Source organism: Balaenoptera borealis (genome assembly GCF_965194805.1).
Source record: "Balaenoptera borealis genome assembly, chromosome: 2".
Lineage (NCBI taxonomy): Eukaryota > Metazoa > Chordata > Mammalia > Artiodactyla > Balaenopteridae > Balaenoptera > Balaenoptera borealis.
Window position 1 is genome coordinate 127,351,683 of NC_138867.1, and position 14,084 is coordinate 127,365,766.

At 46.8% G+C, this 14,084-nt stretch overlaps 2 protein-coding genes across 12 annotated transcripts in view; one reads left to right on the forward strand and one right to left on the reverse strand.

Moving 5' to 3' along the window:
- Positions 1-14,084, reverse strand: part of LOC309624565 (uncharacterized protein) — a 130,358-nt gene that overhangs the window by 45,366 nt on the left and 70,908 nt on the right. For 4 of the 11 annotated variants that reach the window (XR_014242018.1, XR_014242019.1, XR_014242020.1 and 1 more), the window contains exons 6-9: positions 12,850-13,579; positions 4,878-6,824; positions 3,532-3,679; positions 769-1,846 (exon numbers count right to left, since the gene is read on the reverse strand). Coding sequence is in view for 1 of the 11 variants with exons in the window: in XM_082382811.1 (XP_082238937.1) it covers positions 4,878-4,956; positions 6,425-6,501 (156 nt within the window). In the remaining 10 variants the exon portion in view is untranslated. Of the gene's footprint in view, positions 1-768; positions 3,680-4,877; positions 6,825-12,849; positions 13,580-14,084 lie in introns of those variants that run through there. The other 7 variants (XR_014242016.1, XR_014242017.1, XR_014242013.1 and 4 more) reach the window with 7 other exon arrangements.
- AFAP1L1 (actin filament associated protein 1 like 1) overlaps positions 6,821-14,084 on the forward strand; it is a 75,923-nt gene continuing 68,659 nt past the window's right edge. Inside the window, 3 exon segments of the mRNA XM_082382675.1 lie at positions 6,821-10,540; positions 10,542-10,690; positions 10,692-10,771. Coding sequence (XP_082238801.1) covers positions 10,484-10,540; positions 10,542-10,690; positions 10,692-10,771 — 286 coding nt within the window. The 5' untranslated portion in view covers positions 6,821-10,483.

Here is a 14,084-nt window from a genome sequence, read left to right on the forward strand (position 1 = left end):
CCATATGATCCAGCAATCCCACTTCTGGGCATACATGCAAAAAAACACAAAACCCTAACTCCTAATTCGAAAAGATACATGCACCCCAATGTTCACTGCAGCACTATTAACAATAGTCAAGACATGGAAACAACTTAAATGTCCATCAACAGATGAATGGATAAAGAAGATGTGGTATATATATACAATGGAATATTACTCAGTTATGAAAAAGAATGAAACATTGCCCATTTGCAGCAACATGGATGGACCTAGAGAATATCACAGTAAGTGAAGTCAGACAGAGAAAGCAAATATTATATATCACTTATATATGGAATATAGAAAATAATACAAATGAATCTGTTTGCAAATCAGAAACACGATTCACAGACATAAAAAACAAGCTTATGGTTACCAAAACGGAAAGGGAGTCAGGGGAAGGATAAATTAGGAGTTTGAGATTAACAGACACACACTATTCTATACAAAATAGATAAGCAACAAAGATTTACTGTATGACACAGGGAACAATATTCAATATCTTGTAATAACCTATAATGAAAAATAATCTGAATAAAAAATAATACATATATATGTAACTGAATCACTTTGCTGTATACCCGAAACTAACACAAAATTGTAAACCAACTATACTTCAATTTTAATAATAATAACAGCTCCTCATTATTAAGTACCGACAATGTGCCAAGTTCTGTGCTGAGGACTTTCCACCCATCATCTCGTTTAAGCCTCTATAACAACCCAAGAGGTAGCCATTCTTCTTACCTGCACCTCACAGAGGAGGAAGCAGCTTTGAAGAGGACATATAATTCCTGTGGTGAAGCCAGGAGCCAATTCCCTCCTCACTGACTGAAGAAACCAGTTTAACCACTCTTATCAGTCAGGATGCTTTCAGCTGCAAGTAAAGAGTGCCTCTTAAAAGTGGCTTAAACAAGGAGAACATATATCATCTTCCACAACCAGAGAGAGGTCCAAGATGCAGGGCTAGTCGAAACAGCAGCTCAGTGATGCTGTCGGGAGCCCAGATTCTCGGCACCTCTTCATTCCATCCTTGCCCAGGTTCTTTGCATTGCTCCACTCCACCATTCTCAGGTGTGACTCCTCAGGTTTACAAGAGCCTGCTGTGGCTCCAGGCATCATGTCCTCACACAATCACATCGAAAAACAGGAAAGAAATTTCCCTTTGAGTGTCTCTTTTAAGCAGAAAAACCTTCCCAGAAGTCCTCAGTAGGCTTCTCTGCAGGTTCTGCTGGCAGAACTGCGGAATAGGCTCATGCCCTTGCTGCAAAAACAGTTGGGAAATTGAGTAATTGGCATTTTCAGCCTTGATAGTTGGAGGCGGGTGCTCCACTGGCAAAGAAGAGAAACGGGGCAGACGGAATGGCCACTGGGTAAGTGAATCACAGGGTCTCGGCCACAGCCACTGTCCCTCCCCTCAGAGAATCACAAGCACATTGCCAAAAGTCCTATGAAGTTCTTTGTTTAATTTAATGTTGCAAAAACTAATTTGACATAACTGTTTAAGAAACGTTACACTTACTGTATTTCATCCTTTCTAAGATATATACTTTTTTCACATTTTGACATCTCTGATGATGAGATGTGGCTTAAAAGGAGCTCCTTTCCTGACCTTTCATTCTATGATTCTTCTAAGTATCATCCCCACCACAGCCCCTTGAGACAGGTGGTTCAAATGTGCAAAAGTAAACTCAATAATGTTCCCTTGCTCCCTGGCTACACACAGGCCCAGCAAATATTTACTTATTGAGCATCTGCTGTGAAGCAGGAACACTGAGGATACAACTGTGTGCAAGGCAGGTGTGAGCTCTCGTGTAGCTCTGGTCTAAAAGAGGAAACAGATCGTAAATAAGAAAACAGAAAAAGAGATGGCACACAAAGTTAACTGCCACAGAGACACAAAGAGGGCACCAGAAAAGAGGAGCAGAAAGAAACTCACTTCATGCCCTTACTGAAGGATGACAACAAAGTACCAAGGGAAAAGTGGGGATGGGAGCATTCTGGGCACAGAGAACAGCATATGCAAAGGCACTGAGATGAGTAAAAGCCTGATGTACCTGAGGAACTAAAATACATTGGGGCAAAGCAAAGGAAGGGGAGAGTGACATTATAAGAGGTGGGAAGGCAGGCAGAGACCAGAACATGCAGAGGGAATGGGAGGACACCTCTCATTCATGCAGGCTTCGTGGAGACTGTCTGGCTTGCACTATGGTTGTTAACCTACCAGAAGCAGGGAGAATTGCTCTAAGTCTAGCCACTCAAAGTGTGGTCCCCAACCAGCAGCACTGGAGTCACCAGGGAGCTTGTGAGGAATGTAGAATCTCAGTCCCCCTCTCAACCTACTCAATCCGAACCCATATTTTAATAAGACTTCCAGGTGATTCACACACACAGTGAAGCTTGAGAATTGCTGCTATACACCATCTTTCTTTTTTTGGACAGCCATAACAACATTTTGTGTCTGACTTTCTGAAGTTCTAGAAGGCATCCCTTTCCCTGTGCACATGACCTCTCTGGACACTGGAGGGCAACCTTATGTTAATAAAGCAGAACACAACCGGGGGGGGGGGCCACAGAAATCATAGAAGGTTAGAGCTTAAAGCCAATACAATGGTTGCATTTTGCAGCCACAGAACAGGCCCACTGAGCATTTGAGCAGATCAGACAAGCAGCCAGCTCTCCTGCATCCAGAGCTGCTCGTCCTCACGAGGCACCTGGTGTGGAAACATGGGGTCTGGCTGTGGACGGTGTCAGCAGCTGCAGCTGGCCACTGAACAGAGCCAAATGTAGAGTAGAAGGGCTTGGAATTTAAGGGTAACAAAGCACGGCTAAAATTCACAGAGATTATGAATTGAGTTTGCGGAGTTATGCCAACTCTGTTAATGCCCCACGTGTAATTAAATTTTAAATACTTCATTCCACATCAGACTTCAAGTTGCCAAAACTCTTGATCTCACAGTGATAAATACCTGCTTTTACATACAGAGCTGTGGGCCACTGCCAAGCTATTCATAAGCCCTAGAGCAAGACTCTCAATAAATAAAACCCAGAAGCCATGACGACAAGGGCTGGCGTCTCACTATCACCCAAGCGTCCACTTGCCTCTTCACCTGGCCTCCAATGTGACTGGCACAGGGGCACGGGCAGAGACACCAAAGGCCTGCAGTCGCCCCCATGGTTAGTCCTCAGGGCAAATGAGGGCCAAGTGTATAGATAAATCAGGTCAAAAAAGTAAGGTGGACATCTATGCCCATGACCAAAAGGGTTTCCTCCTCGGGCGGAAACTATCCTAGTGTTTCCCAAATTTCAGTCACTCAAACACCACCTCCACAAGTTTCATCAGATTATTTATTTACTTAATGCTATTTGTGTGATATTTTTCTTTCAATTGGCTCATTCCTGACTTCTGTTTATCAATATCAAATAAGGACCGATTTTATGCTTTTAATGCAAACTCAAATAAATTCATAACTCTTCAAATATGTTGGCCTGAGTCACATCTACACTTACCTTACATATTCAGCACTAGTTTGAATTCCACACTTTGGGAAATATTGTTCCCTCTGACACAAGTGGGAAGGGAGTAAGGATGAGTATTCCCTCACTTTCTTCATGAGGACTGGTCTTCGGGAAGCTAAAGGAAAACAATCTGAAGATGCTTCAGGGAAAAGAAAACACAAGTGCTTTGACAATCAGGCAGGGCCTGGTTAGCCCCAGCCACCCCAGGGAGCCAAAACTCTCATATTCCACCAGGGACTTCCTGTTTGCTAAGGTTTTCATTGGATACCATCCCTCCCACTGCCGGTCTGGGTTGTAAAGACTTTGCCTATGTGGGCACTACCCTGAGCTGTGGCAGAAACATGACAGCACCATGGCTAGACTCAGCCTCTCTGAGTACAAATCTCAGCCTCACCATTTACTAGGGAGGGTTATGGGCTAAACTGTGTCCCCCCCAAATTCATATGTTGAAGCCCTAACCCCCATTTCCTCAGAATGTGGCTGTATTTGAGACAGGGCCTTTAAAGAGGTGGTAAGTAAAAATGAGGCTGTGAGGATGAGCCCTATTCCAATTTGACTGATATCCTTATAAGAAGAGGAGAGTAGGACACAGGGAGAGACGCCAGGGATGTAGGTGCACAGAGGAAAGACCAGGTGATGAGGCAGCAGGAAGGCTACCATCTGCAAGCCAAAGACAGAAGCCTCAGAGGAAACCAACTCTGCTAACACCTGGCTTGTGGACTTCCAGTCTCTAGAACCAGGAGAAAATAAATTTCCATTGTTTAAGCCACCCAGCCTGTGGTATTAATATGTTTTGGGGGTTTTTTTTTTTGTTTTATTTTTGGCTGCGTTGGGTCTTCGTTGCTGTGCACAGGCTTTCTCTAGTTGCGGCGAGCGGGGGCTACCCTTCGTTGCGGTGCACAGGCTTCTCATTGTGGTGGCTTCTCTTGTTGCACAGCACGGGCTCTAGAGCACAGGCTCAGTAGTTGTGGTGCACGGGCTCAGTTGCTCCGCGGCATGTGGGATCTTCCCGGACCAGGGATGGAACCCATGCCCCCTGCATTGGCAGGCAGATTCTTAACCACTGCACCACCAGGGAAGTCCAGTCTGTGGTATTTTGTTACAACAACCCTAGCAAACTAATACACCACATGAAATTAGACTTGCAAAACAGGAATAACAGCACTTATTTCATTAGCTGGTAAGGACTGAATGATGTGCTTCAGGCACAGCACCTGGCTGCAGGGGAGGTGTGTTTGCTCAGCGTCTCCCCCATTCTTAGATCAGGTGCTTCACCCAATCAGTGCCCCCTCTGGGCCAGTGCTGGAACTACAGGATGAGAGGCAAGCCTTTCTCACCTTAATTTCCACCAGTAAAGGTGTGCAGACCTGGAGCCTTGTGGCCTTCTTTGCTACAGATTGAGACACCACCTGAAGACTAAACAGAGGAGGGTGGAGTCAGGAGATGGAAAGAAAGTAGCAACCACTCTGTTTGTGTTCCTGGATCTAAGCTTACCTTAAATCCAACTTCACCCTTCAAATCCCCAGTTACTTTCCGAGCTAATAAATTCCCTTTTTGGTTTTAGCTGGTTTGAGTTGTGATTATGTCACTTGCCACTAATGGAGCTGTGACAAACACACTGGCTCCCTGAGTGAATTAATATTGTCAGCTTTGCTCTCTGTGTGAGGGAGATCACACGATCCCAGTTTAAGTAGTGCAGGCATCTGCCCCCGCCAGAGCGACCAACGGGCCACGGGACTCACTAGGGAAGCCTAGTGAGCACATGTGAAAGGGTCAAAATGTGCCTCAGTCAGTCACGGAAAGTGCTTGTAGGGCCTGGACCAAAAGCCTTTTTTGCTCCCAAAGCTCTCTTGTGGATGAATTCATTGTCATACAAAAGAAATGGGACTGCCTAGCACACAGGGTCTTGCCCACGTGGATCAGGAGAAACTGTCCCAAGCAATTTGTCCTTCTGACAAAATAACAGCACTATTTAATTTTTAAAAATATACCTACAAAATGCCACCTGTTCTCAGACTCTGTGGGTAACAGGAGCTAGAAGCTCCATAGTCCTCGTATCTAAGGGTATCAGATGTTCCTACGGGGAAGGAGGAAGCTGGCAGAATCTATCACATTTCCAATGGTCTGGTTTACACAAAACTCCCTGCAGGGGGCAGTCTGGATGTGCGGCTGAGATTTCAGTGTTCCTTAATATTTCCATAAGCATCTGACAATGTCTCCAGAGGAAACCCACTTGATTACAATAACTTGCACTTTTACACTAAGCACTTTACAGATCTCACTTAATCCTCTGGGTACAACTTTCATCCTCATCTTACAGATGAGGAAATTGAGCCTTTGATAAGTAATTCATTCAAGGTTGAGCCCTTGATAAGTAATTCATTCAAGGTTTCACAGCTGTATATGGCAGAACCTGAATCAAGAGAGCCCTGGGCACCACTCCCAGTTCTGTCTCTAAGATCTTGTGTGATTTCAGGCAAGCTTTCTTCCCCTCTCTTGGCCTCAGTTTCCTCATCGGACAAACGAAGCAACCAGACTGGCTAATCTCTCAGGCTCCTCTCAGCTCTTAAGTTTTTCTAGTTCCAGGTTTAAGAAATTCGCTTTGGACTCTGCACCCTGGCGTCAGCCTGCAGCCTAGAGATGAACAGGGCGCATGCAGCACAGCCTTTCAAAAGAGAGTTAGTCCCTGCTGCAGTGTTAAGGGTTGGGTATCACCTTGGCCCCCAGGTTGAGGCACCCAGCTGGACAGACTCTCTAGAAGTCTTCATGGACCCACAGTTTTTCTCAGGGTTCCAAAGGGGTAGCCTGTATGCCAGCTTAAGCCCACAGGGGTATTTTAGTTGGCCCCTGCAATGTTTTAAAACAGTTGAACTTAGTTACCAACATTTTAAAATCAAAAGCTGAAATCTGGATTCCCGGGTTCTCCTGAAAAGTCTGAAGATCTGGCCACTCCAGGCCCATGTTCCCCCTGGCCACACTTCCCTGAGTTGCTGGCTCCTGGCCTTTCAGCTGGAACAAGAGTGCTCTGCTTTGCCAGGTGGTTGGCTCACACACAGACCTCCCCTGACTGGTCCTGTGGGCACTTTGGCCTGTGAGCCTCACTTAAGGAGCCAAGAGTGCTCTTTTCTTGAGGAAGGACCCAAGGGGAAGGGATGTGCAGCATTGGGGCACAAGAATAAAAGCTCCTTTTCCTCCAGACACAACAGTGCTCTGGGATCTGTGACAGCTGAAGGTGAACCTGTGGCCTGGGTGCAGGTAGGAGCCCGGTGCCTTGGAACCGAAACCTGAAGATGCAACAAAAGGAGAGGTTTTCATCCAGCCATGAAACTCTCCTTCTCCCAGCAGCCGGCACTCAGATCTCTATCTGCTTTCCGGGGCCGAGGGTGGACCAGCAGGCATGTGTCATTTCCCTGGATAGGGGCTATAATGGGGACATTGTGCTGAGTGGAACAAGAGAGGTTTTCATCCAGCGACCAGCATTGGGCAGACACTCGAGCAAGGGGCTCTGGGGCTCACCCTGCACAAAGGAGTTTGGGAGCAGGGCCCTGAGCCAAGAAGAAGCCCCATGGGTTGGGCTGCATGTCCGCAGCGGCAGGCAGTGGGGCTGGGAAACAGAGGCATTGCTCCCAGAACACATCATTGCAATCTCATTTTCCTCTGCAAATAGATAATAGAGGATAAAGGAGACCACCCCAAAAATACCTGCATTAATAGAAACCTCGTGAGTCCTTGAGCATTTATTCACTGACTCACCCCACAATACTTGCTACCACTTACTAAGTTCCGGGCACTGTGCTAGGCCCTAGGGAGCTCGCAACAAGTAAGACACAGCACCCACCCTCACAGTACTTGCAATCTGGGGGGCCATGGAGAGGTAAGGAGAGACCTAAGTAGGAAATTATACATTGATGACCCAATGGAAGAACTGAGAGTGACACAGTAACAGAGTCAGTTCAAGAACCCAGATCTGAGCCCCCAATCGGTGGTTTTTCTTACTCTTTCCAGGGTCTCCTGAGATCACTGCTTGTCTGCTCTGAGGAATGGCAGGTTGGAGCTTAGTGAGGAAGGCACCCCAAATACTATAGTAAGGAATTTGAACTCTACATTGAGGGCAAAGGACAGCCATCAAGTACTTTTAAGGTGGATCTGATTGGAACCATGGAATGGTCACTGTAGCAGCCACAGTGGAAGCAGACCTGGAGGCAAAGTGACAGGTTAGAAGGCTAAAGTATGCTTCTCTCACTGGGACAAAGAACATTTAGCCTCCAAATTTTTCTTTCCCAGGGCTTCCCAGTTCCACCTGATAAGCTAAGAATGAGACTGGGGAGTATCATTTGTTTTCACAAGACTAGGAGCATGTGGGAGCTGAAAGCTTTTTTCCTGGAATTGTTCACTGGGACCAAATTTGATATCTTTTTACAGAGCTGGAGCTCTCTGCACAGACTTCTTTAGACAAGCACCAGGCAAACCTAGAAAACTTAGTACAACAATAAGAAAAGGGAAGATACGAGGCAGATCCTAAAAATCCTTTCCAGAGAATTGCATTCATACAGGGAAGTGGAAAAGGGAGGAGAAACCAGGCATTGGCATCCACAACTTCCATCCCCATTCTCATTCCAGCACTTCCCACCTGATACCCTACAATCTAGCCAGACCAAACTGCTTTACAGACACATCCTGCAGTTTGCTATCTCTATGTCTTTGCTCTCACTGTTTTTGCTGCCTGTAATGTTATCTTCTCATTGCAGGCTCACCCAAGTGTCTGTCATCCATTACTGTCTCCATGATCAGTAAGATATTCTTGCTTTGTCTTAATGAATTCCAAGAGCACTTTATCTCTCCTCTGGCACTTTTCACATAATAATTTTTAATTAAATTATTTTGTACATATTTATCTCCTCTACTAGATTGTAGGTTCCTTAAGGATGGAGATCATTTCTACTTAGCATTAGTTCTCCCAATAGAAATTGGCACAGAATGCAACATACGTTCCTAAGTAGACTGATGAAAAGTGGGGATAGTTTTTATGGTGACTATAGGCCTAAGTAAAGGAAAAGTACAGAAAAAATATATAGTTATTCCTTGTCCCAAACCCACAGCCTCCTCATCCACCTCACCCAGTTTCCTAACAGCAACCAAGCTGTAGTCAATTTAGTCAACAGTGCCACCTAGCGGGCATTGTGGGTAATTATTAAACCAGAACCACTACACCTTCAGAGCGACTTCTTTTTGTTAATCCTTAGGAAAACTGTGCACAGACTGTGTTCTCCCATTTTTACATCTTTCCTAGACCACAGCTCAGTTAATTCCACTCCACAAATTCTTCCATAGGTGCATATAAATTCCCTTTAGCTTTTTTGATTTTTTTGTTCCAATTCTCTTCTAAACATCCAGAGTCTGAAAGTTTCTTAAAGTTTCTAAAAGTTCTAAGCCTCCATCTGTTCTTGCAACAGTTACGTTTTACATATTTTTAAAATTTACTTCAAGTGAAATATTATGCTTTTTAAAGTATAAATGGGCTAGCCTGGAAACCTGACTACAATTTATAGCCTTGTTTCCAAGTGTTTCAGAATTCAAACAGTGAACTTTTAGAAGTTAACCCACTTGTAAATCGTTGGTTGTCTGCTTTAGAATTTAAACTGACCTTTTCAAATTGGAAAAGTGGGCAGGAACAAAGAGGAATTGGCAAACAATAACGGCTCACAGCTATTTACGGTTTACAAAGTGGGTTTGTACCATCATTTCATTTGCCCTCCTAACAGCCTTGTGAGGTCAGTATGAGGTTTCCCACAGCACAGATGAGCAAGCAAACCTCATAGGCTTAAAGTTGAACACTTAGTAATTAGAAGAGCAAGAGCTCACACACAAGTTTTCAGACTCCAATCCCGTTGTTTTTTCACTACACCATATTTCCTCTGTGCTCATACACAGATATACTAAACAAACTACTGATGCAATCTGGCAAAGCCAGGGCTAATTTCAACTTGCCCATCAAAGCAATGGAGGAAATAGTCCCAGGCCAGGAAAACACAGGATGCTTTTTCCCAAGTCCTTCCTTGTGCCTTTGCACAAGATGGTCCCAATGCCAGAATGTTCTAAGTAAAGGAGTGGCCTAGCCAAAACTTCAAACTGTGACCTGGCCTATCTTGGGGAGGAGGAGTGTCTAGAAGGAGAACTAGGTCTAGACTTCACTTTATGAAGGGTCTTAAATTTAGACATTTCATATTGTCTATAAACGGTTTGGACCTACTTACACAGAGACACACTAATAGGATGAAAGATGTTGACATTCTTCATACAACTTTAAACTTAAATCCCATTCCTGACCACACTGGCCATAGCAATATTTTTTCTACATCCTGTAATTACTTTGGGAAGAGCACACTTAACATTGCACTGCATTTGTATGCTAAAAAAGTGTTCATTTCCACAATTTTTATCACTCTGTGTTGGCATTCTTCACGTTTTAGTGCACAGGGAACCTCGAAAGTTGGATGTGTCCCAAGCCATTGCCCACCTTTTAGCAATTCTCTCTTTCTCTCCTTTTCCTAGGTGGTTTTATTTTTTAAAGATCTTTATTACTTCACTCCTCTTTTACACCATTATTGACATTGTACCAGCATAGAGTTTGGTCCACTGTCTCGCTCTAGAAGGTGCCCAGGAAAGACCTGTTTAATGGAGAAGATAAACCAAAAGCCAGGAAATGGGTGGCAGCGGCAGGGAAAGAGATTTTGATTCCATTGCTGAAAAACAGGTTCTAACAGTCTGTACAATCTGAAAATGGACCGGGCTGGGAAGTGCAGTAGTAAGCCCCTCGTCACTAGCGGAATGCAAGCAGAGCTGAACAACGCCTTGGTCTGGGTGGGGGTGGGACGCACGGGCGCGGGTACGAAAGAAAGCGTGTGAACTGGGATGTGGGTCCTCTAGCCCCTCACGGAGGGGCATGAGGACTTGCAAAAGGCAGGGCATGGCGCGGAGCGTGTGCGGGACAAGGGACACTGGCGGCCCAGGGGGCGAGGCGGGCTCCGGGTCTATTCCGGGAGCAGCGTGCAGGGGCAGGCGAGGGCGGGCGGGGGCGCTGGGCGAGCATCCTGTCGGGGGAGGGGACGCACGGAGGGCGCTCCAGCGGGCGGGACTGGAGAGCTCCGCACGCCCGCAGCCGCCGGCCCCGCCGGAGGCACCGCGCCCTGCTCCGAGCGACCGATCGCCGGCGCCATGGACCGAGGCCGCGGTAAGAAGAAAAGCGGTGCCCACACTTGTTGCTTGGTGGGGAGGGGAGAACCGAGCGATCTAGAGGCCAGAGAGGACGAGGGAGAGACGCGCGGTGGGGCCGGGGCGAGGAGCGTGGGCGCGTGGGCGCGTGGAGCGCGTAGGGGGGTCGAAGGCCGGGCGCTGTGGGTACAGGTGCCTCCTGGGCCAGGGCAGCTAGGGGTCTGTTAGGGACTCGTCTGTTAGGGACTTGTCCCGGAGCTGAGTCGCCTCCTGTTTGTGAAACCAGCGTTTTCATACACTTGGAGTTTTAACTTCATAAAAGAATCCCCCCCAGGATTCCTGAGGACGGCGAGCTCCTCTGACCCCATCCCACCTCCCCCCCAACCCCCACCGAAAGTAAAATAGGGCTAAGGAGTCACACTCGTGAAAACCACCGGACGTGCGGAGCCCCTACTGTTCGCACGCTGAGAAGCCCCAGGAGACCGAAGTGTGCAGCTACCCAGGGTATCGGGAGGAGGAGCTGCAGGAGTGCGTGTGGGAGGCACATGGGTGTCCAAGCCCTGGCTCTGTTCCTGACAAGCTGTGTGACCTTAACCTACCCTGTTTCTCTCTGGGCTAGTGACGAGGTTAGACCACACGGTCTCTGAGACCCCTTCTTGCTTGGACTCTTTTTCAGGAGGGGAGAGTATTTGATAAAGTTTCACAGACATGGTGGGGGCTGGTTGAAACTGCAATTGACAGGAGCAAAGAGAGGGCATTTATGGGGGGCATTCATTGGGGCCTGTGCTTAAGTAAAGGCCTGGACACCTCAATGGGCTCATGTCTGTAAAAAAAGTGGCCTGCTTGAACATGGGGGCAGTGTCAAAGGCTGACAACCAGAACACCAGTGTCGTAACTTCCCATCTCTGGAATCGAAGGAGATCACAGGTGTGAATGCACTTGGTAAACTGGCGAGTGCTGTGCCAACATGAGAAGCATTATTATTCTTGTTATTATTATTATTATTAATGGAAAATTCCTCCCCTTCCCTACAACAATCTTACACCCTTCCTCCATCTGCCTGTTTGCTGTGCTAAGGCCTCCAAGGGGAAAAAAAGGAGTGGCCAGGGGTGTGGAAGCAATTAGGAAGGGCACTGGGGGCAGGGATGAGAAGAGCAGGTGTCGGGGTAACCTCCCTGCACCCCTGTTACGGGTAAAGCCAGAGTTCAGAGGGCTACAGGGGACCCCAGACTTCCAGGTCAAGGTGCTGGGGACAACTTCCCCACCCACACCATCTCCAACACACAAAATGCTGCATCCACCCTCTATTAGGAGCTGGAAGGGCAGGAAAAAATGGAGGGGGCTTCCGTTTGGCTCTTTGGGGACCGAGGCTGTGATCTGTAAAGCAGTTCTCACCTGTTAACTGACTCCTGGACAAGTCTGCAAAGAGCATATGCACTCGCCAGGGAGGAAAAAGAAAAGAGAGAAGAGGCACCTCTAATATCCCTCAGGCCCCCGTCCCCACCTCCCACATTGTACATTTAAAGCAAAGAGCACTGCCCTTCACCCCATCACACCCCACAAGTTGCCAAATACCACCCTGTCCCCAGTACAAAATCCCCATAACTAGCCTACCTGGAGCTGTGGAAAACAGACCACCTGGAGCTTTGACAGACCATGAGTGATCATAACTCACTCAGTTTAAAATGCTTAATAACTGATGCCTCACTCAAGAGGGCTGCTTCCAGACCACTCTTCCTAGGAAGCCAGACTTCCCGGGAATCTATTAGTACTCAGAATGCTCTAGGGCTCTGACCTTCTCCCCTGCTGCGGGCTTTCCTAGCCTACTTTCCTTCCCCTTCCTAGCCCTTGTCACGATGTGCCATTACTCTAAGAGTCAGTTATCCGACTATGTGTTTAGTGTCAACCTACCCTGACAGAATGTAAGCTTCCGGAAGGTTGGGAGTGGATCTGAGTGGTCACCCTGCTGACACCAATGCCTGGCACACAGTAGGAGCTCACTAACGGTGGTTCAAGTAGTTCATTAGTAACATGAAACACACTTTATAGTGTACCCCAAGTTGATTAATGGTAATGCTGATTTTTAAAAATACATACCACAAAATCCTCACATCAGAACAGTTCTTTGTGACTTGCAAAGGCCTTCTCAAATGCGAGTGAAGTGGATGAGGCACACAGGACCAGGTCATCTGTCTAGATCCTCAGCTGTCTGCCCTGAGAAACTACTGCAAACACTGTATGAATTAAAACTATATATGAACTAGGATGCAAAATCTGTGTGGGTTTTTAAGATAAAATGTGAGAGTCTTCACAAATCATTCCAGTGGAAATTCCTTCTTGTGCCCATATCTCCAGGAGGGTGTGAGCACTCTCTTCTGTTGCCAGGGAAATTTTAAGAAGCACAGGTCTCATTTCAGCCCCATACCGACCACGTCGGGAGTGAGACTGTCGTGCCCAGGGAAGGAAACCACACTTCACTATTAGTAACAGTTAACAACTGAAATCATCAAGGTCTTATCATGCGCCAGGCAACATGCTCAGCTTTTTACATGGCTTCTCTTGGAAAAAGCGATGGGATGGGGCTATGACTAGGTACTATCATTAATCCCTACCTCACAGGAAAGCAGGCTTGGCAGTGTATTAGTCAGCTAGGGCTGCCGTAACAAAATACCACAGACCGGGTGGCTCCAACAACAAATTATATCCTTACAGTTCAGGAAGCTTCAAGTCCAAGATCAAGGTGCCATCTAGGTTGATTTCTGGTGAAGCCTCTCTTCCAGGCTTGTATATGGCTGCCTTCTCACTGTGTCCTCACATGGCCTCTTCCCTGTACACAGAGAGAGAAAAAGAGAGAGATCTCTGGTGTCTCTTCCTCTTCTTAGAAGGGCATCAGTCCTATTAGATTAGGGCCCACCTTTATGACCTCATTTAACCTTAATTACCTCCTTAAAGGCCCTATCTCCAAATGCAGTCACACTGGGGGTTAGGGCTTCAATGTATGGGTTGGGGGGGTGGGGGACACAATTCAGTCCATAACAGCAGGATTAGGTCACTGACATTAACTTATACAGTCACTCGCCATGTGAGAGACAGAGCTGGGTTTGAACCAAAGTCCTGATCTTAAGTTTGCTGCTGGCTGCCTCTATAGTGGCAGGTGACCTGCCCAAGCCCTAGAGTAGGGCTTGGACGCCAAATCTTCCTGCTGCAGGTCCAGGCACCTCCATTACGCCACAACTATACCGTTCAGATCTTCAGCAGCAATTACAGCATAGAAGCTCATCATCAAAGTCAACTGACTTGAGAATGAAAACAAACCTGGGAAGTAGGATTTC